The sequence below is a fragment of the Lagopus muta genome, chromosome 1 (genome assembly GCF_023343835.1).
Source record: "Lagopus muta isolate bLagMut1 chromosome 1, bLagMut1 primary, whole genome shotgun sequence".
In the NCBI taxonomy this organism is placed as follows: domain Eukaryota; kingdom Metazoa; phylum Chordata; class Aves; order Galliformes; family Phasianidae; genus Lagopus; species Lagopus muta.
Window position 1 is genome coordinate 142,272,496 of NC_064433.1, and position 27,896 is coordinate 142,300,391.

A 27,896-nucleotide genomic window follows, 5' to 3' on the forward strand; every position below is an offset into this window, starting at 1 on the left:
TTACAAAAGCAAGACTCAAAAAACTAACCATCCAAGGAATTGTTAGGAAAATTGTAGGTAGGCCATGAAGTACAACACAGCTGTATTGATGTTATAACACAGACATCTGAAATTAAACCAAAATAACACATATATACTTCGCTTCGGTCATGAATTGCATTGAGGTGATAGATGTATGGTGTAATGATAATGGTGACAAAAATACGATGTAAATGACTATGTCTTTTCTTCTTCTTTTTTTTTGTTTTTGTTTTTTGTTTTTTGTTTTTTTTTGTTTGTTTGTTTGTTTTTATAGTTCTAAAACAGATCCTGTTACTGGAGCTGTGAAAAATACCAAATACCATCAGCTTTAGTAAGCACAATAAAAGTAACTTTGCTCGGTCGCATAAGCCTGCAGTATAAGTGTGTGAGCACATGCGTATGTGTGCATGCACTTGCATAATTTTTTTCCCAGAAACAGATTTTCTTTCCAGGGATTTTTATGGGAGAATGAATAGAAAGAGGATTTTGTTTTTAAGTCAGGCTTTTCTTCTTCCTTACTTGCTTGTAATCTCACTAGCTCTACTATGTATTTCTGTAACAATTAAATCTTTGACATTTCTCAGTTCAATTTCTTTTTCATTAATAAGTGCTTAACTGTGATGTAGCCACAATACAAATGGCATAGTACTCAATCTTTCTGTAATAGTTATCCTTATGTGTTGTTCACAGTGACCTGCTGGGTTTGGTTACCTACCTGGACTGGGTCATGATCATTGTTACTATATGTTCCTGCATTTCCATGATGTTTGAATCCCCTTTTAGAAGAGTTATGCATGCTCCAACACTCCAGGTACTGATACTGAATCTCATTGCCTTTAATGAAGTACATCCACCCTGCGATTCTCCACTCCCTGTTGCTAAATGTTCTCTGCTTTGATTTTCAGATTGCTGAATACGTTTTTGTAATATTCATGAGCATTGAGCTTAATCTGAAGATTATGGCAGATGGCCTGTTTTTTACACCAACAGCTGTAATTAGAGATTTTGGAGGAGTTATGGACATATTTATATATCTTGTAAGTTTTTGTATTTATGGGAGTTTTCTGTAGCACTCTTAATTTTGTTATCTTTGGATAGATAAATGTTTGGGAGGGTAATAAGGTTTGGCTCAGCAACCTGATCCAAGTGCACTAGTATACTTTCTGTACAAACACAACTTTATCCACATGCAGTACTGCCAGTTATGTGTTCAGACATCTAAAAATATACAGATGTGATAAGAGCCTGATAACTTAATGTAGGTTTTAGATTATACAATCCCTTCTAAGTGTTTGTTTGTCGATCAGATCTTATTTGCATACTAAAGTGACCCCAGAATATCTGACCTTGCTTTAGCATTTTTATGCAGAGAATCATTGCTTTGTCTGTTTCTTTGTCATTCATTGCTTCCACTCCTCTTGACAGTTCTCCTATGTTATGAAAAATGTTTAAAAGCCTCTGCCATTTGACAAAAGGACACATCTTGGTTGCTGGTTTTACTGTAGCAGAAGGCAAGCAAAGCAACGTCTTTGTGTTGCATTTGCATCAAAAATGGTCCTAAAGAAAAAAGTATTTCTACTGTTTTCATTGTTCCCTGGAAATTTCTTGCATTCCTCTCATTGTAAGAGAAGGGATTCCATTTCCTCTTCACTTATGACAATAGATAGCAGCAAATGTGTCAAAACCATCGTGCGGCATAATACAGTATGAAATATTTTATAGCTGAAGAAATTACTAAGTAAAATTGCTTTGATGGGTTTAGATTAAATCTTTCAGAGATTAATCCACCAGACAGATGTGCTGCATAAAATTTGTCACGATCAATTTGTATCGAAGACTCCATTGTTACCATAAATACAAATGTTCATACTTCTGCAAAGCTCCCATTGCAGTATGCATGATCAGTGAGTGAAGTAGTCTTCTGAAATCCCTCTGCATCTTCTGCTTGTCTGAAGGAAAATTTAGGTGGTCAACCTTGGTTATTCTAAACATGCTCGTGATTTTAAAGCAGTATAAAAGAAAGTCAGAAGCACTGGCGAATCTTGTTAGGACAGTTGTCTTTTAAAACAGCTGCAGTTGTTTTTGACAAATCAAGCTACATGTTAAATCATATTTGTGGTATCAGACTGATCCTCCGTTTTTTAGGCACTTACTTATTGTTTATAGCACTCTCATCTCTGTCCCTCTATAGATTACACTGGCCTTATATTTCTCAAAAATCAGAAATAATTAACAGACTTTCTAATAAATTGCTATCTGTCAAAGATTGTTCAGGTTACAAGATGTAAGTGCACTAACAGAAAGCACTTTGAAATGCGCAGTATTTGTATGGTAAAACAGCATAGTGACAATGCTATCTATACTTGTAATAAAGTAGTGGGAAGAACTGGTGAGGATACCATTAACACCTGTTCTGGATGAGAGTGTCTCGGTTTCAGGAGAGTCTCTGAAACAAGAAGAGGAGAAAGAGATTATACTGCCTGGTCCAAGAAAAGAGTTCATGTCCCTACTCTGAATCAGCCAATTTGATTTCCTCACTGGGAACTATTCCATCTGCCAAATAGAATAAAATAGATTTTGAGTCAAAGGGAAAGACGGGCTGAGGCTGATGCCCATTAGTTAGACAATCAGACAAGGTACAGAAGATCCAAGTCCTCTTTCTAAATTAGTCATTTCTTTCTTAATCTTCCCCTTAATTTTAAGGAAGAGAAGCATTATTGATCTCCTGTGCTCTTTTTATGTCAGATAAAACTCCATAATCATAATTCTTCTTTGTCTTTTCTTCTCTATCTCTTCAAGGTAAGTTTGATATTCCTGTGCTGGATGCCTCAGAATGTCCCTGCCAAATCTGGAGCTCAGCTCTTAATGGTGCTCCGTTGCCTCCGACCTCTTCGAATATTCAAATTGGTTCCTCAGATGAGGAAAGTTGTACGAGAGCTGTTTAGTGGCTTTAAGGAAATCTTTTTGGTATGTATAGGTTATTTTTCTTGTTAAAAATCAAATATAGGAGTAAGAAGATACCATTTTTCTGTATTGTCTGTGGTAATTTTCTCCACTGCTGTATGTTTACTTCTTACACTAGCTGCAGATGACCACAGAGCAATTCAAAAATCAGGAATATAACTAGCTCATTTTCATTTATGCTAAATAGCACTGCTGTAATCATCCTTTTTTCAATGCCACTGGTTTGTTCTTTTTTCAGCAATATTACTTTTTTTCAGTCTATATTTGGCCACAATTACATAAAAAAAGACTACTGAATGAAAATCTATCCTTTATTCACTGTTCTGATTGAGGAAAAATGGTGAAAATTAGGATATGGCAGCTCTTCAAGAAAAGAAGGCAAACTGATTTCTGAACTGAAAGTCTCTGTCTCCAAATTTTTTGAAAGGCAAGCAGAAACAATACAGCTGCTGGATCTCAAGAATATGTCATTGCTGGTTTTAAAACAATCCAAATAATAATCAATATGCATTTATAGTAATAGTAATAATAATAACAGAGTCTGTGATTGCCTGTTCAGAATAAAATCCATTGTCTTGGGACCCAACTTTCCTTGACTGATATGTGGCAGTCTGAAAAGCAGACACTTTATTCCAGAACAAAGTGCTGTGTTGTTATAAAGAGATAAGCTCCCAAATATTTGCAATCAGTTAGTAGTAGAGCAAGGACAAAAAGCAGGTGATGTATCCTCTTAAAAACATTTGCGTCATTATTTGCTCATGCATGACATTATTGTAACTATCCTGGAACTAACTAACTAACACTTACTTACTCGGATTAATTAGTAAAGCCTGATTCAGCAAAGCAAAAGATGCATATATTTTAAGTACTTGAAGATTTCTCTATAAAGCAAATGGAAATTCTTCTGTGTGCAGAATTTACCTAGATTGTAGTCAGTGCAAGAAAGCTTTGATCCTTATCTACAATTCTTAGATGTTATATTAATAATGTTAATAACACAACACCTAGTTACTGGATAAGAACTTAAAGTAACATCTTGAAAGCCTTATCTGAAGGCTTGTGCAATGAAATGATCCTCTCTACATTGTGCAGAAGGATCTGACCCCCTTTCTCAAGTCTAATTTCATCTTTACAGGTTTCTATTCTTTTGCTGACATTAATGCTTGTTTTTGCAAGCTTTGGAGTGCAGCTATTTGCTGGAAAACTGGCTAAATGCAACGATCCTCACATAATCTCTAGGGTAAGAACTGCATTCCTTCTTCAAAATAACATTATGCTCTGCCATTTCAGCCTGCCAGGGAAAGCAAGTGGGGCAATCAGAACTTTCATATGAGTGATGGAGATCTTGGGCACTTTCATTTTCCGATGCAGGTTAAGACTGGGAAAGGCATTAAAGGAATAAGGGGATGAGGGTAAGATAGGGTCTTCAAGTCAAAAAGGAAAGCAATTCCAAATATAGGGGATGTCTGAAAAAGCTCTGAAATTCATTCAAATACCCTACATCACATGGAATTATCCATGATGCCTTTGCATTCCTAAGGTGAAATATCATCATCGCTTAAAGAATTCAGTGGCCTTTAGGAAAGAGGTGAAACGCTAGATAATTTTGCAACATGATAAACACTCTCAATCCTGGGAGAAGGAAGGTGTTTTTTGTGTTTGGTTTTTATTATTATTATTATTCCTAGCCTGCATTTTATTTTGGGTAAAGAACCATGTCTATGAACTCTAGACCTGACAACTCGTAACTTCCTATTATGGCAAGTGCATTCTTGCCATTCTAGGCTCTTGCACAGACCATTATTTAATCTCAAGCTGTGGTTTCTTTTACTATAGGAAGATTGTCATGGCATCTTCAGAATAAATGTAAGTGTTTCCAAAAATCTCAATTTAAAGCTAAGACCCGGAGAAAAAAAGCCTGGATTTTGGGTGCCACGAGTCTGGTGAGTTGCTACACTTTGACCTGTCTTTCTTCAAACACTCAGTTGTTGATGTGGAATATGTCTCCACTCTCATGACATTATACTGCTGGTGGAGGGGTCTTAGTATATGTAAGTAATACTAAGTGCAGGTAAGAATTCTGGTATATTTAGTAATAAGTCAGGCATACGAAATGTTACCAGTGTTAGCCTGATGTTCTATTCATAAAACAGAAAGAAAGAAAAAAAATGGTTAGTGAATCCAGGATTTTGACGTATGATTACTGGCTTGAAGCAAGATTGTAACATCAGTGTAGTTGGTGATGCTATTAAGACACACTGGAAGCTATTACTTAATAACAGAGAATTAATAGGAAAACTTGTGAATAAAAATAAGTAGAAATCAACATGCCTATAAATAGTCACTAAAACTAGTGAACAGATCATACCTAAAACCTCTTCTATGGCCCTCAGCTACACCATCTACCAACTACCTCCTCTGTTCCCCGTAGGAAATGCTTGCGGTCTATCTGGCAGAGTAGTGCAATAATAATTATTTAAGAGCTAATAATATATTTATGATTAATATTCTGATTAAGTATTTTAAAATTTTTTAACACCTGAACAGGCAAAAAAACCCTCTTTAATTGTTTATATTTTAAGTTGGTTGACATTTTGCAAAATCAGCTAAACAGCAGTAACTATTTTAATTGACTGTATGTGTGGGCAAAGAAAATACCAGCAGTGACAGATTCAGAGACATCCTACTAACAAAATAATATGCTGTGATTCAGGCAGTGAAACTCTGACATCTGTAGAAGTCTGATTCTGTTTGCTGCAGACAAATTCTTCCTCAAGTAAGCAAATTCATTCTACTTTAGCTTGATCCAGAAATAAGCAAAAAATGTCTTCATCAGCATAACTGTAAACTTTGGGGAATATTTTGTTATTGTAGAAATATATTTTACCTCAAGGACACTTGTGCCACCTGTTTAGCTCTGCTTGGCCAAATTTTCATGAGATTAACAACACATAAGAGCCACAGTAAATGAGAATAAGATACATTAAAAACAAGTATGAAGCAACATCTGAGAGCACTGTTTTTCACTGACTGTTCAGATTTTCAGAATGACCCACCACTCATCAGTTCTTCTGGAGTCCAACTATTTCCCTGTATAAATTGTTGAAAATTAGTTAGGTCTCAGACTGCAGAAACCTAGCTCATAGAATGTACTTTTAACATTCAGCTGGAATCTCAAATAATAGAAGAAATCAGAGTATATGATATGGGAAAGCCAAGATGTGATTTCCTCTCATTAAGTTTTGCTTTACACCTTGGGATAATGAAATAATGAATAATATTTGCTAAGTGATCTCATTGATTTAAAAGTCTGATTCATTTATATGGCTTTGAGCTTGATCTTCTCCAGGTAAGTTTATGAGAATGTGACCAATGACATCAGATGCTTTTTTTCATGACTGTTGTATTTTGCTTCATTAACAAAAAGACACAGCAAAATGTTATAGATTAATTATTTTAATTAATGTGAATCAGATTATGAATACAGAAACTAAACATAGATGGTGATCAAGAAAAACAAAGCAATCCATATTTATTGCTGTAGCGCTTGTTCTCTTATTTCTTGAGACAACTTTATATATTTCAGAGACTGTCTTTTGCACCAACTTCACAAGATATTTAAATGTTAGACTCTAAAGAATAAGGATAGCAAATAGAACGGCCTCATGACTGGAGTTTACACCTATTTGTATTTTCATTTCAGGGCAAATCCTCGGAATTTTAATTTTGATAATGTGGGAAATGCAATGCTGGCACTATTTGAAGTGCTTTCATTAAAAGGATGGGTAGAAGTCAGAGATGTTATTATTCATCGCGTTGGGCCGGTAAGGAAACACAGCAGAATCTTTGAATTTTGCAACACATACTTAGATTTGTTTTAACAATTAATCATGTTTTCCTTCTGTGCAGATCCATGGAATCTATATTCATGTGTTTGTATTCCTTGGCTGCATGATTGGACTGACTCTTTTCGTTGGAGTTGTCATTGCTAATTTCAATGAAAACAAGGTACTAAGTGAGGTGGTTTATCATGTATGGAACTGGCTCTGTAGTACAAACCAAATGTGTTATTACACTGTTATTACATCTGGTGTTGTAAGACTGCCTTTATGACAAGCTTAGCAGTCTTACTTTCTGCAATCCTGCAAGTATGTCCTCAGGCATACCTGATCCATACTTGCTGCAAAACTCATGCCTCAGATTATAGCAGTCTCTTACACACTCATCCAAAAATCTCTAGTTTAGGCATGTTGAGAGTTGGAGACTGAACCTAAATTACACAGTATTTACAGATGTTCCAGAGTCTGCTGTTTCAATTTGGTGTTGGTAAACATGCAGTGGCTGGTAAAAAGGCATGCAATGCTTGTATGTGTTACAACTAGGCTGAGGGATCTGGAAGATTGTTTAGTCTGAAAAAGAGGAGGATCAAGAGAGATCTTATCACTCTCCACAGTGACCTGAAAGGATGCTGTTGCGAGGTGAGGGTCAGCCTCTTCTCCCATGTAGCTAGTGATAGCATGAGAGGGAATGGCCTCAAGTTGTGTGAGAGGTGGTACAGGTTTGAAAAAATTTCTTCTCTGAAAGGGTGGTCAGGTACTGGAATGGGTTGCTCAGGAAGGTTGTTGAGTCACTGTCTGTGGAAGTGTTCAAGAAACGTTTAGATGTTGTACTAAGAGATACGGTTTGGTGTGGAAAATATTGGTGGTAGGTGGACAGTTGGACTGGATTATCTTGGAGGTCTTTTCCAACCTTGGTGATTCTGTGACTCTATGTGAACTATAGGAGCCTCTGCTCTAAAGATGATGGACAGGGAGAACTACAAGGGACTCTGATCTGGGTCCAGCAATCGCATTATCATGGCTATTGCACTTCATAGTCCCTCTGTTGCACAGCCCGATGCATCTCTTGCTGCAGCTCCCGAGTATCATGTGTTCAGATGTGATTTACTCAAATTTCTGATGGTTTTGAACTAAAGTCAAAATGCAAGTACAACTGCTCCAGCAGTAGCCCCAGTGCTGGAGCCCCATTCACAGACCCAGCTGTACTTTATTGCCTTTAGTAATGATTCAGCTGTTGGACTGTTAGTTTCTGATAAACAGATCACCTTGGCATCACCATTTATACAGTTCTACTTTTTTGTTGTTGTTGTTGTTACCTTTTTTCTTCTTCGTAAAGAAAACTCTCCAAAAATGTAAAACAGACTCACTCATGTGGATAAATGACTTGCCTTTTTAATTTAAGCTTTTCTAAATATGGTTTTAGACACAACTAATAGGCATCCCAGTATCTGCTGCTCTGTCTGTGTTATGTTTCAAAGTATCTGCTCCTAAAGTGACATCTGGGGATGCAGCTCCATAAAAAGATTATATCCACCTCAGAGGGAGCTTAACTGACCTTATTAGCAGTGCAGCCAGCTTCAGGTCTACCACCAATACAGGACAACCATGTGTCCAGGCAAAAGAGCTGTAACAGTCAATCTGGGAAGATCTCTCTTGTGCCTGCAATTCCATACTATTTTTGTGAAATTTTACAGTCCTCTGAAGTGATGAGAGTACAGTTTTGTTTCAAGGGTCATTCTGAATGATGTTGAATTCTGCTTTGGGCTTTGCTTTTTTCTTTTTTTTCATATCATTACCATCTAACATCACCACCTTGAAGGTGTCTCCCCACCTCTTCTAGCTCTTCTTATGTGGAGAACTCCTGTAGATTCACAGTACACTGTTATTTTATTTCAATTATACTCCAAACAGTAGAGCTGTGGAGAGCTGCAGCAGGTTCCTAGAGGGCTTGCTCCCTGAGAAACTCCAGCAGCACTGATGAGCCACAGGAATTTCTGCAGCAAAGTCCAGTCAAAATCGACCACTCTTTAAAACAGTGCTTCCTGGCATATGATGTTCAGTCAAATGGAAGGCCTCCTGCAGTGCCTCACTGCCTGCTCTGGGTTGCTGCTACAAAGAGCAACAACTGTGCCTGCTGGGTTGAGTCCCAGAAACTGGCAGCTAATGCATCCAGAAATCCTCTTGAGTGCAGGTAGATACTTTGACTCCTTTCTCTAAGCAGCGTGTTATTTAAGGAGGGCTGAATATGTAACTTCATTTCAGACACCAAAGGGAATGTTGTTTACAGCATTAAACGTTCTCGCTTTTATATGACAAAAGATTTATATGCTTCTCTTTGCTTGTTAAGGGGACAGCTTTACTGACTGTAGATCAGAGACGATGGGAAGATCTGAAAAGCAGACTGAAGATAGCACAACCTCTTCATCTCCCACCTCGTCCGGGTATCAAAGATATTTTGATTTCATTCATGTTGAGCCCCAGTGTTCGTAATTCCCCAGGAGTCTGAGATTCAAATTAAAAATGTAATCGTGAGGCCACTAGGAGGTTGCGCATACGTTAATATGGAAACAGGCTCCAACTACATATCTCTGCATAAGGCTATTAAAATCAACCCAAAAAAGGTTGCACTTCGATGGTTTTAGGATAAGCCTTAATGAAAAAATGAATTCTTAAATGAAATATATTTGCACTTGGCTTTTAATGATATGAATGGAATGTATTAACCTGACAGCAGCTGAATGGTGCGCTAGCCCTACAAGTACCAAAGCCTTCATGCAACACTGGTGTTGGGTATTTGAAATTATATTTTCAGAAGCCCTATTTGATATGGGAAATTGTAGCAGAAAATTAGAAATGTATTTCAAAACTGGTCAAGGATTATGTTGCCGCTAATGAACATGGAAAATAAGTCAAGAAATGGAGAAAAATACTGCTGTGAATTTTAACTCTCTTCCTCTACCTTGTACTTTTTCAGATAATGATGGCTTTAGAGCTAAGATGTATGATATAACTCAACATCCATTTTTTAAGAGAACTATCGCTGTACTTGTTCTGGCCCAGTCTGTGTTGTTATCAGTTAAGGTAATTGTGTTTCTTTAAGCATTTTATTATATTCTTACAGCGTGTGTTGCACATTTCCCAACACCAATAAACGATCAGTTGAGCCATTACTGTGATGAATATAGTGAAACATGATTGCTAGGTACAGTTGGCATAGGTCACAGTAGATTAATTGTAATTTGTGGAGCTGAGTCAATTTCTGCCTTTTTGTGGTCTGCTCTACTAATTTTAATTTCTAGCTAAGCTGTAAATCCATGAGAGGAGAATACATCACAACCTATTCCTATCTGAATATATATTAAAGTGAAATCTATTCATTAATAAATATTTTAATAAAGGTAACCACTGAATAGACATTTATTTCTGCTTAACATCTACTCTTCTGTGAGCGGATTTTGTTTGCATTTCAGTGGGATGCTGCAGATCCAGTGACTGTTCCTTTAGCAACAATGTCTGTTGTTTTCACCTTCATTTTTGTCCTTGAGGTAAAGTAATATATTTTATAAGTTCTTGAGATTAAGAACAGTATGTATATATTCTATTTTGGCTTTAGGAATGCTGTCTTGTTCTTCGCTGGTTTTTATTTCAATACATGCACACTTGGGATTCTTCACATTGCTTGCCTTGAAATACATATTGTAGAAGTAAACTTTTCATTTATTGCAGTCATACAGCTCTGCTATCTTGAGCCTGAGGCCTTTTGTTTATACACACTCAACTCTGATCATTTCAGCTTGTATTTTTGGTGAACCCAGTGAAAGCTTTTATTTTTATTGGTTTTAGAACATCTCAAATTCATTCTGTACAACATAATACCTGTCTGACAGAGTTCTTGTTTGATTTTATCTTGCCCAGACTTTTGATGCATTGTTAACCCTCACTATTCTGTGGCTGTGACATCATCATACCACTCACAGTTGTTGGTATGATTTCATTGTAATGCCTTTCAATAAGCTATGTCAAATATCAGCATTGTCTGTCTTTTGTTGAATAGATTTGAATCTTGTGCGGTAAGTGAAAAATGTGTCATCACAATCAACTCTGCAACTGTAAATAACCTGTTTTTATCAGCCTGGAATCTAAGTACTTGAACGCATTTTAAACTCTGTAATTCTTTCTATTTTTTTTATTTTATTTTATTTTATTTTTATATATATATAACGATATCCGTAATGTAGCAAAGCACATTAAACATTAAACATTAAATAAGATTCTTCCTCTGTGGGTAGGTTAGTACAGAATTCTAAGTTTGTTGTTGAGCATTTTTTCTTTTCAGTCACTGCTGAATAGCTGATACTGACCACTATCATAGACAGGATAGTGAACTAGATTTCCCACCACTCTAATCCAATATGACAGTTCCTATGTTCCAGTGATAGGTTTTGCCAGCAGTGATGAATAGGCAATGAAGCGAATACCTTGTAGCAGCTGTAGATAGAATATGCCCATGTTGTTGCTTCTTTTTCCTCTACCCAGGAGAAATCAGTGTCTCTTGAGAGATTCAGCAAACATGGAAAAGTTTGATTTGTATCATACACAGACTGATTTTAATTTACCCAATAACTATGTCTTCAGAAATACTTTTTCTTTTGAACTGCCAAGGGAAACAAATACACTTCTAGATTTTAAAAGGGACTTTGTCAGAGCCAGGACTGTCTCAACAGGCAAGCTATCACATTGTGAGTGCACTCAGGTCATGGAGTTAGAAAGCAGCTTTGTGCCCCGAATCTTCCCTAATGCAGCAAAGTGATGTTATGGGGTCTGCTGTGCATACTGCATTGTCTGTTACCATTATGGACTTAATACTTGAGGAAGACCAAGCCTTTCTGCCTTCTTAATGGCCCCGTGTCTAGTGTAAGGAGTCCTGATTCTGGCCTAAACCTTTGTGTATGTGGTATAGAAGAATAGGAAGAACTTAAGAGATCTCACTTCTGTTGCAGAACTGATGATCACAGAGTAAAGTGATATGTGATTTTTTTATTTGCATGCAGTGGTATTCAGGTCACGATTATAAACACCTGAATGTAGGTGACGTGGGTGTTCTGTCTGTGACTCTAATCAGGTGAGATGTGGAGTGATGGGCATCAACAAGAGTTGCTCTGTATGTTAGCTGACCTCTTCTTACCTCCCTGAGCTGCTACAGCAGAGTAAGGATGTTTGGAGGTGATGTGTTATCTTTACCAACCCCACACAGCTATTTCTGATATGCCAGGGCACCTCAGCTAACTGGAGAGAGGTGAGGCAAGACACCCTTAGGTACTACTTCAAATGATAGTTAGAGGTTGAGAGGCTCTATTCTTTACTCTGTAATCAGGCTTCAGAAACTACTCTACTGAAGAAAACTAATTGGAAAATCAGATTTTTGCTATAACCTACTGTCCCTTTATATACAGTTTGTTTTGCAGAAGTTTAAAGAATACTGCAAAGTGGCAGCATTGCAAGCTGGGATGGAAAATAAAAAAATAATCATGTAATGAATACCTGACAGTTTTTCCCTTTATGTAGAAACACTTCAATTGCTTTGATGTTTGATGTGAATTGAGTACAAGAAACACTTTGGCATTCCCTGTGCCTGCATCACTCCACCTCAGTGTCTGTTACTTCTGACTTTCCTATCAGCATCTATTCTTAAGCTTCATGCCTGCACTTCTGTTACCTATTTTGGAAATGTCAAGCACTTTTGCCGCAGTTTTTACTGGGAACATTGTGAAATGTACTGCCTTTACTTTTTGCTGCGGTTTTTACCAGGAACATTGTGAAATGTACTGCCTTTACTGTTCTTAGTTTTCTTTTTTATACACTTCTGAGTACAGATGGTGCTGGGTACAGATCATTCCTTAAAGAAATGAATATTTGCAATATGGGAATGCTTTTTAATTAATTTGATATATAGGAGATGCAGAACACAACTATACTCTTGAGTTCACATATGCTTTTGTGAATTTAGCAGCTTTTATGGACAGCTATATAACATACTAATGCCTCCTTTAGCTACATATTATCAGTGTAATCATTTTTACCTTCATAATGCTTAACTACAAGAAGTCTTAAACCCATTTCACCTTAGTAATTTATACATTGAACATTCTGTCTGGGATGTTCAGCTTCACTCTTTTGGTACTCCATCAAATATTTCAGAGGATAGAAGAGGTCCCTATAGTAAGAAATAATAATTCTGAAATGGAAAATTTGTTTTTAATCTGTAGGTCACAATGAAGATTATTGCCATGTCACCTTCTGGCTTCTGGCAAAGCAGAAGAAATCGATATGATCTCTTAGTGACATCTCTTGGAGTTATATGGGTGATACTTCACTTTGCCTTGCTGGTGAGATTTAAAAGATGCAGTTCCAGTGCATAAACTTAATTTCATCTGTTAAGCACCAGCAGTAGAATCACTACTACACTACATCCAGATAAACTCTTGCTTGTTTAATAAATGTAAGGCTGAAATACAAATGAAACTGTATGCTGCTCTTGCAAATGGTATTCTGGGCTCCATTAGAAGAAGGGTGGCCAGCAGCGACAGGAAGGTGATTGTCACTCTCTACTGTGCTCTTGTGAAGCCCCATGTGAAGTACTGTGTACAGGTCTGGAGCCCCCAGTACAAAAAAGACAGAGAGCTGTTGGAGAGGGTCCAGAGGAGAGCCACAAAGATGATCAGGGGACTGGAGCACCTCCTCTACAAAGACAGGCTGAGGGAGCTGGACTTGTTCAGCCTGGAGAAAAGAAGGCTGTGGGGTGACCTCATTGTAGCCTTTCAGTACCTAAAGGGAGCCTACAAACAGGAAGGGAATCAACTCTTTGAAAGGGTTGATAACTGAAGGACAAGGGGAAATGATTTTAAGTTGAAGGAGGGAAGATTTAGGTTGGATGTCAGGGGAAGTTCTTTACTATGAGAGTGGTGAGGTGCTGGAACAGGCTGCCCAGAGAGGTTGTGGGTGCTCCATCCCTGGAGGTGTTCAAGGCCAGGTTGGATGGGGCCCTGGGCAGCCTGGTCTAGTATTAAACGTGGAGGTTGGTGGCCCTGCATGTGGCAGGGGGTTGAAGATTCATGATTCTTGAGGTCCCTTCCAACCCTGGCCATTCTGTGATTCTGTGACACAAATGAACCTTGCTTCTAAAAATAAGAAATCCTTCTCTTGGACACTGAAGTAAGAAAGTCATCTGAGTGGTATGAGGTAGGGTCTGTAAGTATGGTAGAAAATTTAAGTCTTTAGAAGGAATGTGAATGAGAAAAAGAAGTAACCTGAAAAGACTAAGAGTTCTTGCCAGCAGGAGTCTCATAAGGAGCAAGTAAGAGACAGAGCACAGTATCTATATAGGAGCAAAAGACTGAAAGAAGGCATAGGGTGAAAACTATTGAACAGTGCTATCTGTCCCAGACCCAGCAGTGATTCTAGTCTGATATTGATTAAGAAAGAAGAAATCCTTCATGGAGGAGAGGGGAAGAAATCAACCCTTCCTTCATCCAACCCCAATTTTTTTTTAATGTTTGCTGCAATGTTGGCTCCCTTATTTATGAAGGGAGGAGAAGGGATTGTTGATGCTTGTCACTAATTGCCAACTGCTGAAGTCACCTCCCTGTAATGACTGGGGTTTCTCTCTTGCCCCAAGCTTCACTGGGGGAAAGCCTGTTCTGTGTGGCTGTGCTTTTGCTCTGGCATCCTCACTTTACTCCCTGCTGCTGAGAAGTTATAAAGGCCTGAGGAGTTTCTTTAGGCAAGCAGCTGCCTAGACAAGTAGTCCAGGGCAACTGGGTATAATTATAGCCAATCTAATAAAGGACCAGATGTCTTTTTAGTTATATATGTGTGGACTCTGGGTCAGTGTTTTCAAAGTGGTAGAGCATCTTCAGTTATTTTCGTACTGCCTCACTGTTCTTATTTAAATAGTTGCTACTAGCTTGTGTATGGTGACTGCCTTATTTTCCAGGAGATCAGCATGGGATAGTTACGTATTCATGTTTCTGTTCCAGAATGCATACACATATATGATGGGGGCATGTGTAATTGTCTTCAGATTTTTCTCTATTTGTGGAAAGCATGTAAGTATAAGTTCAGAACTACAACCATTGCAATGTTCATATATAGACTAAAAGAGTAGTTGCTATTCATCTCTAATGCATGTTCTATAAGGCTCCAACTTATATGCCAAAAAGAGACCTCAAGCAGAAGTCTCTAATTTTACATGCTGTCTTTAAAATGTCAGGGTTTTTTATGTACATTAGATAATAACAAAACATTGCAATTACTGGAAAAGATGCCCTTTTTGTAAAATAAATGTGCCTCTGCAATGCTGAGCAGAATTTTTTAAAATGTTCTCTAAAACTCTGAGCATATATCCTACTTTCACTCTTTTCCATTTCATTGTGGTGTGATGTGCATGCTATATATTTATTTTCTCTGCAAAACTAGTGAAGTGGTGGAAGATCAAGTAGCCTTGTTATGATAGTGCTGTATAATAGAAGTTTTGTCTTCCAGAATGCAGGTCGATGACCTGTGTCTTTAGCACTGTATCTTTTATAACAGTACAGGATTTCTCTTCAATTTTAAAAATATTGGACCGAGTTATTCTTCTGGAAGCACTAGGATGGCTACAAAGCAAGTCATTTCTAAAGTTTTTATTTATTTCATGCTGAGATTTGCTGTGATGTCATTAGGGTAGACTAGCAGAATTAGAATAGGCAGGAAACAAGCAAGTTCTTTTTAACAAGTGGTGACATTCTGCACTGTCTAGCTGTGGAACTTGGATTATCAAAACATTTTCTGTGAAGTCTGACATATTAAGGTAAATGTGACGAAAAGTGAAGATCACTATAGTGGATTGCCAGGTTTAAGAACAGCAAGACAGAGGGCTTGATCAGTAAAGATAAAAAAAAGTTCTGCCATCAAACTACACAGAGCCTGTAGATCTTTGGAAATCAAATGAAAATCCTTGCTTCTCCTAATGCAGACAGACCAAGTGATTGCCTTCAAAGCTTACTGATTGATTCTGAAGCTTTTTCAAGGTTTTAACCCAGCCATTTGTGCTTTCATGTAAGGAGCTGCATCAGTCTCACCAACTTATTTGGTGCGATGCAATGCTTGAAAGTCAGCATGAGTTACCAGTTTGGCATGATTCTAAAGAAAATTGATACCTCAGTTCCATTAAAGAGAATTTTCTGTAGCATCCAAAGTGTTTAAGGATTTTAAGGCAATCTAAGGTGATACCATTATAAAGAGTAAAATGTTCAATACGGCTGCATGGAAAAGTAATATATACCTATTGCCTATGTAATTTTCAGAATTACAGTATCTTCTTAAGCTCTTTGGCCAACTTGCATGAAAAATTAGCTAGTTTAATCAATCTGTTTAATCAATCATACTGATCTTAAGGAGATCCCCTTCTCTGTACATGAGCACAATTTTTTGGGTAAGCTCTAAGTAGTTTACTACAGCACCATTCATACAGTGCTAACTTTCGTACTTGCAGTGAACATCAATCCATAGTAAAGCTTATTCTGTATTGTTGTCATCTTATTCTACACAGAGTTATTTACAGATACTGTTTGAGGATGGCTTGATATTTTCAACATGTAGAAAGTGCACTGAATTTCAGAGGAGGACACAAAATGTTGACTTTCAATCAGATTTATAATGTACTGTTTCACTGGCTTCTTCCATTAGCTTATATGTCAAAATGGCAACTGCAGTGACTCACTTCTCACTCATCTCTCTGGTTTCCTGAGTGACTTTGTGAATTGCTTCTTCTCTGTCCTTCCAGGTTACACTAAAAATGCTGCTCCTGACTGTGGTTGTCAGCATGTACAAGAGTTTCTTCATCATAGTGGGAATGTTCTTACTGCTTCTTTGTTACGCTTTTGCTGGAGTAGTTTTATTTGGTACGGTGAAATATGGAGAGAACATTAATAGGTACAGTACCTCACGGGGTTGTTCCTAGGAATTTCCCAATCAGTACTGTCATCAGACTTCAAGGAGAGAGCAGGGACAGGAAATAGGATCTGGCTTTGAGTCTTCTTTTGCTCTTTAATAAAATAAGGCAAGATATTCAGACCTGTGTCTGAGCTACATTTCAGTTGTTGTGTCTTAAGTCATGGAATAAATAATTCAGTGAGCACATGCAGATAGTACTGTAACTGTTTTCAGTTCCAAATAATAGAAGAGTAGAAAATGAAAATGGTTTGCCTTTTTTTTCTTGCCATAAGTTACTCCTGCGACATCAAATGATCTCTCTCTCTTTTTGTTTAAAACAGACATGCAAATTTCTCATCAGCTGGTAAGGCTATTACTGTACTCTTCAGAATAGTTACCGGAGAAGACTGGAACAAAATTATGCATGACTGCATGGTAAATACAATACTAACAGAGATAAACTAGGCAAGGAATAGGTAACATCCTTGCATCACAGTGTGTTTCTAGTACCTTAGAGAGGCACAAGGAGCAGTGTGACTGCCTTTATCTCTTCAAGAGATGCAATGTTCACTAAGTTCAGCACATGACACAAAAAATGCAGATCAAATCACAGACTAACATTGTAAAATTTCATGGGAGTAGGCTGTTACGTGATTTTAAAATCAAAATATGCTTTCTGAATATAAAGAGCAGTAAATCACTTTTCCACTGTTATCTCTGCTTTGATTGTGGCAAAAGGACTGCTCAAATGAACTGAAAGGTAAATGCTGGTCATAACGACCTCAGAATTTGTCCTTGAATTCTTTTATTTTGCTTAAGTAAATATCTGCCTGTGGGTTCCATTGCAATGAAAATCACATTTTTTGCTTCCTTCTTAAAATTAATGTACAGAAAAGCTTTCTGAAAGCCATATTTCAGAGCATCAATTTGTTTCTTTTCAGTGGTACAAACACACAGTGTGCCTTGTATGTGCTAGTGTTATTGACTGACTTTTTCTTCTTGGGTTTTCAAGGTTCAGCCTCCATTTTGTACGCCAGATAACAGCACCTACTGGAAAACAGACTGTGGAAATTATGCTGGTGCTCTTATGTATTTCTGTTCATTTTATGTCATCATTGCATATATCATGCTAAATTTGCTTGTTGGTAAGTGAAAATATGCAATAAAAACAAGTGTCAGTCTTACATGTAATATATTAGACTTGTTCCTGTTGTGCTGTTCAGATATGAATTTACCTTATACCTTCATAATTAAATTCATAGCATGTTAGTGATAATTCTGTCATGGTGTATGTTAAAACTTCAGTTGTTTGGGAACACAAATTTTTTCAACAAAGGGATATGTTATATTTGTCGAGTATAATTATACATGTATTATTTTCTGAACTTCTTTATACTCCGTTTTATATCTTTCCAGTATTGTAGGAATTCTTCTAATCAATTTTATAAAATGTTCAATTAGGCACTTAAGCACAGCTTTTTAAAAAGTAAGCACAATGAGTATGTATGTACCATGATAACATATTGCCCGTTGAAAATGCTCATCTAATCATTGGGATGAAGCTTGCACAACAATTCACAGTTTGTTGAAATTCATTGTTGCTTACAGTTCATCAGTTAGAATGTTACTATATGCTTTATTTATGGTGTATTTTACATTTGTGTTTTTTTTTTAGCTATTATTGTGGAGAATTTCTCATTGTTTTACTCAACTGAAGAAGACCAACTTTTAAGTTATAATGATCTTAGGCATTTTCAAATTATTTGGAACATGGTTGATGACAAGAGAGAGGTAAGAAACTTTCAAGTGAGCAAAGAAATCCAATAATAAATGTTTGAGTGTTGTTTTGGTTTTGTTTTTTTTCCACTGAAAAATTTTATGGGGGAAACAAAGTGTGCTGAAGAAACTCACTGAGCAATTACTGTCCAGATTCTGAAAGCTCAGTGAACGTGATCTAACATTGTTGATGATGGATCAAATACTAACCTGTGTTCTTTACAACAGTAAAGTGCTGATGGTAGTAGACTTAGAAATAAATGTAAATATTCAGAGGATCAATGCAGTAGCATTTTTAGTCCCAGCTTCACAAGTGTCGTTCTATTATCTCCAGTTCGCAGGCTCACATCCATTTTTTTGTCTGATCTTCAGAAGTGCTTTGCTGAGATTTTGATGCTGTCTCAAATAAGTTCCTCAAGAGGAAAAAAATTATGGGCTGGATGGGCAGACAGCAGGATGGATTGAAATGCTGCTGAACAGCTAAGCCCAGAAGATGGTGATCAGGGGCACAAACCCTAGCTGGAGGCCAGCAACAATTTGAATGATGGGCAGAGTGCATGCTTAGCAAGTTTGCAGGTGACACAAAACTCAGGGAGTGTCTGATATGCCAGAGAGTCATGCTGCCATCCAAAGAGACCTGGAGAAATGGGCTGACAGAGATCTTATTAAATGCAGTAAGGGGAAATATATAGTTGTGCAACTGGGGAGAAAAAAAAAACAAACAGCTGGGGAGTACCCATCTGAAAAGCACCTCTGCAGAAAAGAACTAGGGTCTGCTGGCAGATATCAAGTTAAGCATGAACCAGCAATGTGCCCTAGCAGCAAAGAAGGCTGGTGGTATTCTAGGCTGCATGAGGAGTATTGTCAGCAGATCAACTGCTGAGGCCATTGGTGAGGCCACACCTGGAGTACTGCATTCAGTGTCGTGCTCAGCAGTATGAGAGACATGGATCTGCTTGAGACAGTGCAGCAAATTACAACAGAGATGACTGAGGACCTGGAGCATCTCTGCTATGAGGAGAAGCTGTGAGATCTGGAACTGTTTATACAGGAGAAGAGGAGGCTCAGGGATCGTCTCATCAGTGCCTATAATTACCTGAAGGGAGGTTGCACAGAGAACAGAGACAGGTTCTTCTCAGTGGTGCCCAGTGCCAGAACATGAAGCTGAGGGTGCAAACTGTATCCCAGGAGGCTCCCCCTGAACACCAGGAGCAGTGCTGTGCTGTGCGGGTGCCGGAGCACTGGCAGCACTGGCACAGGCTGCCCAGAGGCTGTGGGGTCTCCTCCCTGCATCTCTCCAGAAGCTGCCTGACCATGGGCCTGGGCACCCTGCTCTGGGTGGTGCTGCTGAAGAAGGGGCTGGGACACAGGGATTCAGAGGACATCCTGTCCAAAGATGCACATAGAAAGAAACAGTTTTACAGCTAAATGAAGTTCTGGCTGTGAAAATGAAAATTCTAGTTCAGTTTCAGTTCTTCAAAGGCAGCATTTTGGACGTATAAATCTCATTTCAGATTAATGCAAATAGGGAAACTAAGTAGCCCAAGGAATTTTGAAAAATTCTGACAAAATGAACAGCACAGATTTTCATTGTATATCAGTAAAATAACAGCAAAGAATTCCACAAGCTACAAGTAACTGAATGCATGTATTATCTGGTAATATATTCAGATTGACTTTAACAGTCCAGGATTTGACATGGAATCTTTGGAGAAATGGTGTTTCTCTCACTGATCAAATTGAACGTCTCAGTTGATTGTTATATCACAATAACAATTTACCAGCTATTATGCAATTTTACCCAGGGAGTAATTCCTACCTTCCGAGTGAAATTTCTGCTGAGGCTTCTGCGTGGCAGGCTGGAGGTAGATCTTGACAAGGACAAGCTGTTGTTCAAGCACATGTGCTACGAAATGGAACGGCTCCATAATGGCGGTGATGTCACTTTCCATGATGTGCTGAGGTAGTGTGAAATTTTCTCTAAATTTGTAGAATGCACGTGATGTCGTGTATTTCCCTCTAGGCTAAAAGATACTAAATAGGTTTGGGAAAAGGCAGGATTGGTAGCCACAGAGGTACTACCTCTGAGGGAATCAGCTCTAAATAATTTTAACATTTCTGTTTGAGACAGTTGTCCTAACGAGAAATCCTATGTTGTCCTTGAAACCCAAGCAAGGCCAAAATGTCCTCGCACATGTAGGAACTAGACAGTGTGTCTGACTATAAATAAAGTAGAAATGAGAATGTTACAGACTCATGGAATTATCTAAGCTTACAAAAAAAATAATAATAATAAAATAAAAAAAAAATAGCCCACCAAAACTACAAATGTGTTAGTTGCTTACAGTTCAGCAAATAATCTGCACTGGATGTAGCTGATTCATTTGTTTTGAGAACAATTCTCCTCCAGAATTATTTCAATGTTTTTAAGCTTCAGATCTGAAGGCACATGCCTAAATTATGTATTTTTGCTATTAAGTCTTAATTATGAGTTTTGGTTTTCTAAACTGTATTGGATTTGCACCAACATTTTAAAAGCACAATATCTTTTTTCTTCCAGCATGCTTTCTTACAGGTCTGTTGATATTAGAAAAAGTCTTCAACTGGAAGAGCTGCTCGCCAGGGAACAACTAGAATATACAATAGAAGAGGAGGTAGCCAAACAGACCATACGCATGTGGCTGAAGAAGTGCTTAAAGAGAATCAGAGCAGTAAGTCAAGCTAAAACAGAATCTAAATGATTGCAATAAATTGTACATTTCAGCAAAGCTAGAATTTGCTGTCACAATGCTTAATTTACTCTGGAGCCATGATGATATTTATGTGAAAAAGAATGTAGCTGTTGCTAACTCAGCAAAAAATTATGCCTACAGCTCAATTCACAGAATTACAAAAATAAGCATCTTTTGAAGTCAAAAGCTGTCTTCCTGCCAAAAATTTATCTATCTCTTCAATAGAGCAGGAAGATGTATGTGCAAAGTCCGAAGTCAAAGGAATGAGGAAAATAAACAATGTAATTTGATGAAACCTCCTCGGCTTAATCCTTCATCTAAATATAGTTTTATTATTTCCTTGCCTCTGCTGGCACAAGATACCATGAATAAGATACCAATAGATGACTCTTCAAATGGAATCTGTCTTGAGATACATAATTTGAATGAGCCACGACAGTAACTGTATACAAATGAGCAATCTGTATATGCAAATCTTGTCTACAGACCATGGCACATGGTAGCTGTGTCTGTGCTGGTAGATTGAGTAGGGCCAGATCATTGTGTCAGGACTGGCAACGGACCACCCATACTGGTTGTATGTTCCTTGGCACAGCTTTGGCACTTGTATCCTCCTGCTCTCCCAGACCACTGTTACAAGACTACCCTCCAAGCACAATTCAGGGCAAGCAGAGCAGAAACCGCAGTAAATTTAAAGCTGTCTTTTGTAGGAGAAGGAGAGTCTGGCCACAGCACACAAATCTTGGCCTGTCTCTTGGCTTCAGCTCTGCAGGAAATCTCTGTCTGTTTAATTCTCTTGTATAGACCAAGCTCATGCTTCTGTATTCTGTTTATGCAGCACTCCTGATTGTCAGAAATATTTTTGCCTTTGTTCTGCATAGCTTCAATATTTGCTGATCAAGTTTTGTCTTGGATGAAATGTATGTTAAATACTTCCAGGAATGTTGAATTGCCCTTTGCAGTTATTCTCCTCTTTTATTCATTAGAAAATATCATCTTTATATAAAAGGTCTAAATGTAGCTGTTTTGATCAGTGATTTTTCATTTGCTGTGAGGCAAACTGAGTCCATGTTTTGATGCATATTTTTTTTCTATTATTTGTATAAAGTTTACTTCTTGTAAGCTTGTGCATCTAGGTTCTCTCTAGAGACCTATGATTATGAGATCTGGCCTTTTCTGTTTGCAAATTTATAAAATCTTAACTGGATGATATGAGTGTAATATACGTTCAAGCTGAAACATGAGTGTTCAAGGCATATCCAGATTGATAGTTACATTTTGGTTCCATCTCTATAACAGTAATGACAGTAAATTTAATCTCAGCTCTCAATTCTGGGTTTGTTCAACTCAGTTGTTCATTTCATTATGATATTGAATTACACTGTGTTAAATATGCTGTTCATTCCACTCTCGTAATATGGTTCAGATCATTTCACATTATATGAACCTTTTATAAAGTGAATATAATTATGGAAGTTAAGATATATTTTCTAATTCTCTTGTTAGTCTCTAAAGAGGAAGTCTGTGAAAACTACCCAGGAAAGCAAAACTCTTCCTAAAGGCTGTTTAGTTTAATTTAAAAGCAAATTAGATTGTATGATCATAATGGCAGTGGTTTTGTTTTTCTATGTGTATTGTAAGTCTATACTCGGTCCCAAGGTTTCCACTGCTGTTTTATTCATTCTTATTGGAAGCCTGTTCCAAAGTCCATGAAAGCAATCTGAATTTTTTCATTGCCTTCATGTAAATCTTAGTGAATTTCTACCTTGTTTCTTCTTTGGGAGAAATGTTAACAATTAAATTCAAAACTTCACATATTTTCAAACTCTAGGTTATTATGAGCAACTCATTTTCCACTTAATGTGTTTTGTAAATTTTATCCTTCAAGTATTGCATAAAGGCCAGACATATGCTGGAAGTCACTTTATTTAAATGATGGCCATCTAATACATGAAGCTTTATTGATGCACCTGGAATCCACATCTGGCACTCAATATTTGGTTAAATATTTCAAAGTTTGAGTGGAAAAAAATAAGAACACTGACATACGCCAATGAGAACATTATTTTTGTCACATATTGTACCTTGATAGAAACAACAGCAATCATGCAGCATTATTCATAGTCTACGAGAGAGTCAACAGCAGGAGTTGAGCCGATTTCTGAATCCTCCCAGCATTGAGACAACGCAGCCAAGTGAAGATATGAATGCTATTAATCAAGATAACAGTGCACAGCCAGAGGTATGTTAACCAGGAGACCATCAGCTTCTCAGAGCAAATTAAAAAACAAAGACAAAAAACCACCATGTTTCTTATTTGTTCTTTTTTAAACATTATTTTCAGTGGAAAAATTGAAGGCAATATTTTACTTTGCTCTGGTCTTTGCTTTCAGGTGTAAAGACAAGATAGCCTAAGGCAGGAATTCCCTGGCTTAGCTGTCTTGCTAGCACTGTAAAGGGCTAACTTACAGCACCAACTTTCAGCTTTAGTGTGAATTTTCTATAGGTTCAGGAACTTGAATTTTTCCTGTTATGCATTCTGTAATTGTTTACACTGGGAGTGAGCATTTGGCATAGTGGGTCCTATGAGTAGGAGCCTGAGCTTTCCAAGGTAAGAACTGAAGAAAGTACTACAAAGGGTTTCCACTGTGGAAGTCTGAAAGCTACATTATATGTTTTAGTGTGACTGCATAATGGAATTGAGTCCAAGTGGTCTTTTCTTTTTCCTTTGTCCTTTTAGTTGTGGACTGTTGGGGCAGCAGAGAATGAAAGCCTTACCTTTTGCTAGTACTTGTATGCAAAGCTTGGAAATGGAATAGAAAGGCTAGATAACCCTTATTGGAATTACCCCCTTGCAGTGGGGATCATTAACAGATTCTTTTTTTTCCTCCATTCAGACAAGTAGCCAGCAACAACTCCTTAGCCCAACACTTTCTGACAGAGGAGGCTATCGACAAGACTCTGCAGATGCTGGGAAACCTCAGTGGAAAATTCGACCGCGGTGTTTGCCATCATGTGAGTGAAAAATGTGTATCAGTAGAGTTCCCTAAACTCTAAAACATTGCTGTAGAATAACAAGACTGTGACAAAGTATGTTAGAGAGTGTTAGAGATGCAAACACACAACTGAGCAAAACTAGAAGCTTCATAATTCACTGTCCTACCTCCCGTCTGCAGATTGCATCCACATCAGAGTTTTTTGACCCTCAAATGTGCTGAAATACAGCTCTCTCTCCTTCCTTCCAATTCAAAAAGCTTGGAAGATGTTTCCAAATATGGTCATTTGCAGGATTTCTTGGTTTTTGGTTTTTTTTTTATTTTATTTTTCATACACTATCTTAGAGTCTTTGAACTGAGGTCTGTAGTGTTCATATGTTTGCCATATGTTTGGAACACAAAGAGTTAAAGAGGAAACTCGTTAAGAAAGGATCATCAAGCTACAGCCAACTGGGTATGTTTTCCAAGTGTAAATGAGGAGTTTAGGGTGTTCACTTCCTTAGTTCTTATCGTGGCCACAGGAATCTTGAATGTTCCTTGGTGACAGCCTCAGAAAAGTAGAGGTATGTCCATGCACAGTACAGACCAGTATGTGGTAAGTGTTCAACAAATATCATGAATGTCATCTTTGAGCTCAACTGTGTTTCTCTTACGCTTACACGTGCATTTTTGTGTTCCATAAACCATCTTGGTACTTTGCACTGGCTTCTACCCCTATGCCATTGTCAAATATCACTTTCTAGGGGTAGAAATACTCTTTTCCCTCCATTTTTCTGGCTCTTACCCCTTTCACAATTTTGTTAGCATGTCAGCTCATGTAAGTACTACTTAAACCATCTAGTTCACAGTTAAGCAGGTAAGAAATGACTTATCATGCCAGTTACCCCAACAGAAGGAAGTCAAGCCTTGCTCAGCTAAGCTGCTCCGCCAGCAGAGGATTGGGAGCAGGGTGAGCAGCTGGAGTATTTTAAAGCTACCCTACTCCAGTTAGTTCTGTATACCTGAATTCCAAGCAAAAATGTTCAAGAAGCAAAACTAATATAGAGCTTTCTATTTAATTTCATAGCCCCCAAACCAAGAAGCCATCCTGGGTCTTCAGTCAACCTGCGCTCTGGTGGATGTTTAACAGTGAAATCTATTGGATGCAAAATGAATCCCATGTCTGATGCTGCTTCCTGTGGATCTGAAGTCAAGAAATGGTGGACAAGACAGTTAACTGTGGAGAGTGATGAAAGTGGGGAGGACCTTCTTGACATCTGAAAGAGACTTAACTCATATTGGAACAACACCCACTTCAAGTACAATCTAATTTTCTATGTTTAGAATCAAACACGCTGTAAGTGATGTATGATTTATTTAAAATCATTATCATAACATTTTTCAAATGCTTATCCTACTGCTGTATGAAACATAGCACATTCTTATACAAATTAAATTCATCTCAATAGGTATTAACTGTATTTTAGGAAACCTATATACAATAGCAGTACCAATAAAGCCAGAGAGACTGTATTGCCTTTAGCAGAGACAGGACTTTGTGTTCTGTAGGTATATTATGAAAATGCATTTTGATATACGCATATCTGTTTTTCTTCAACCTATGCTGTGCTTTAAAATGGCAACACTTTACAATACAGGGGTAATGTATTTCTTCTTTCTGTGTTTTCCTTCAGTTCTTATTTATTAAGAGTTCTTTAGAAGAATTTTGTTATTCACAAATGACCTGAAGAGGTCAGCACTGACTTCATGTTCAAGGGAAGTATTTTTACAAAGTACAGATTCTGAATTACAAATCTAAGCTTTTTTCTGGACATTTTTTTAAAATATGCAAGATACAGGTTAACTCACTTTAAAATCAGAAGGTGAAGGATTGGATTTAAAATGTAAATATCTTTGTGTTTTTGTTAATTATGCAAAAAGCTTGATTTTCATACAGGAAAAGAAAAAAAAAAGACATGAAAACTGTGCATTGAAGCATCCAGCAAAATACTTCCATATGACAAATATGGTTAATGTTTCATTTTCAGATTGTACTGGTTACATATATGTATAGCGTCATTATTCTCCTGTTAGCTGGATCCCATTTCCTTGTGTAGTCATAAGATAACTTTGTTCTTGTCTGTGCAATGAAAGTTAGCATCTTGGGGGTTCTCATTAAAGAGCAGTATTGTATGGCTTTTCAAATACAGTTCAGTTTTGCCTGTATAGGTAGAAGTGAATTTTACTTACGCAGGATACTACTCACGGTACAGCCCTGCACTGCTAAAACATGACACAATACTGTGGTTAAGTATCTTTCTCCTTTTTACCCTGATACATTACATTCTTACATGTTAGCATTATATTTTATGAAGCAGCAATGATGCTAAATTACCACTGGTGAAAAAAGCAGCTGTCCTTTTTGTAAGTTTTGCTGGTGAAAGGCCAATGCTATACAGATAGGGAGGCGGAGAAACAATACAATGCCGCAAAAGCAGTGCTGCACACAGTTTGTTACATTCAGAATTTACACTGTCTGAAAAACGTGGGCTGAAAATTTGCCCTTCCCTCAGGGAAGAACTGAGAGATAGCAGATTTTATAGCTTGGCCGCTGACTGGATTTTTTAACATACCTGGGACCTTTCTGTTACCATTGTTTCCTATGGAAATGATAGGTTGCTCTACCATGGACTGATGTGAGATCTCGTACGAGGCTCACAGCTGACATTTATCACCACTTAAAATACATATCTTTTAAAAAGCTGACAAAAGCCAGTGCTTTGTAATGTTTTCTGGCCAAAATATTAATATAGGGTGGTCAGAATGCAGAACTGTTTTCACAGATGCCTTCTCCATAAATGCAAAATTAGTTTTGGCCATAAAATGCAGTTTCCTTGGCATCTGTCAGTGTTTTGTTCTCTGTGTATTGTTTAACATTGTTTAGATTTTTTCAAAAATGTCATATTGAGCACATCTGTATTTTGTGGTTTCTTTATTTGCTTTGGGGTATAGTTAAGTTTAAATCTAGTCAACTCCGACTATAATCTATGTAATTGAATCTGTGCATTCCCTTGTTTACAGGCTAGATTATGAACCATCAACAAAACCTCACATGCAAATCCATCATTTTGTATTCTGTTCTGTGCTTAAGTTCGGCTTTTGTACATGTGACAAGAAAATAATATTGGATTTATAAGACAGTATCTTTGAAACTTCAATAATATATTGAATTGCAGATCTTTATGAATCATTCTTGCTGCATATCTTCTTTTTAAAAAACCTGGCAGACATTTTTTTCTTTGCCTTACAGTACTCTGTCAATAAAAGTGAGTTGCTTTAAGCAATATTCCTCCCTCTGGTTTTCATTCTACCTGCATTTGCTATGTCTAACTCACTTGTGATAATGCTGCATAGTGCCTGGGTGCATTGTTTGTAGTGGATTTTTTAAAGCAGCTCTTTCAAACTCTGCTAATTGGAGGTTCTTTGGGTTTTGGGGGAGAACTCCATTGACTGACCTCAGGGGTACTTCCCCAAGGCTCAAATTCAGCCAATGGGACTAAGTAGTCATTTTTTTATTTCTCTTTAACTCTCTTTGGTTTATTTCCTAGATGTGAACA

The 27,896-nt window shown here is 37.5% G+C and overlaps 1 protein-coding gene across 3 annotated transcripts in view; it reads left to right on the plus strand.

Moving 5' to 3' along the window:
- NALCN (sodium leak channel, non-selective) overlaps positions 1–27,604 on the plus strand; it is a 212,504-nt gene extending 184,900 nt beyond the window's left edge. For 2 of the 3 annotated variants that reach the window (XM_048929331.1, XM_048929321.1), the window contains exons 23-44: positions 296–352; positions 712–832; positions 927–1,058; positions 2,821–2,988; positions 4,121–4,225; positions 4,822–4,928; positions 6,689–6,809; positions 6,895–6,993; positions 9,172–9,265; positions 9,799–9,905; positions 10,295–10,369; positions 13,091–13,210; positions 14,861–14,929; positions 16,648–16,796; positions 17,138–17,231; positions 17,809–17,941; positions 18,472–18,587; positions 20,378–20,535; positions 21,133–21,283; positions 23,397–23,546; positions 24,202–24,319; positions 25,367–27,604. In XM_048929331.1, the coding sequence (XP_048785288.1) occupies positions 296–352; positions 712–832; positions 927–1,058; positions 2,821–2,988; positions 4,121–4,225; positions 4,822–4,928; positions 6,689–6,809; positions 6,895–6,993; positions 9,172–9,265; positions 9,799–9,905; positions 10,295–10,369; positions 13,091–13,210; positions 14,861–14,929; positions 16,648–16,796; positions 17,138–17,231; positions 17,809–17,941; positions 18,472–18,587; positions 20,378–20,535; positions 21,133–21,283; positions 23,397–23,546; positions 24,202–24,319; positions 25,367–25,560 (2,638 nt within the window). In that variant the 3' untranslated portion in view covers positions 25,561–27,604. The remainder of the gene's footprint in view (positions 1–295; positions 353–711; positions 833–926; positions 1,059–2,820; positions 2,989–4,120; positions 4,226–4,821; positions 4,929–6,688; positions 6,810–6,894; positions 6,994–9,171; positions 9,266–9,798; positions 9,906–10,294; positions 10,370–13,090; positions 13,211–14,860; positions 14,930–16,647; positions 16,797–17,137; positions 17,232–17,808; positions 17,942–18,471; positions 18,588–20,377; positions 20,536–21,132; positions 21,284–23,396; positions 23,547–24,201; positions 24,320–25,366) is intronic. The other variant, XM_048929339.1, reaches the window with a different exon arrangement.
- Positions 27,605–27,896: the final 292 nt, after the last annotated feature.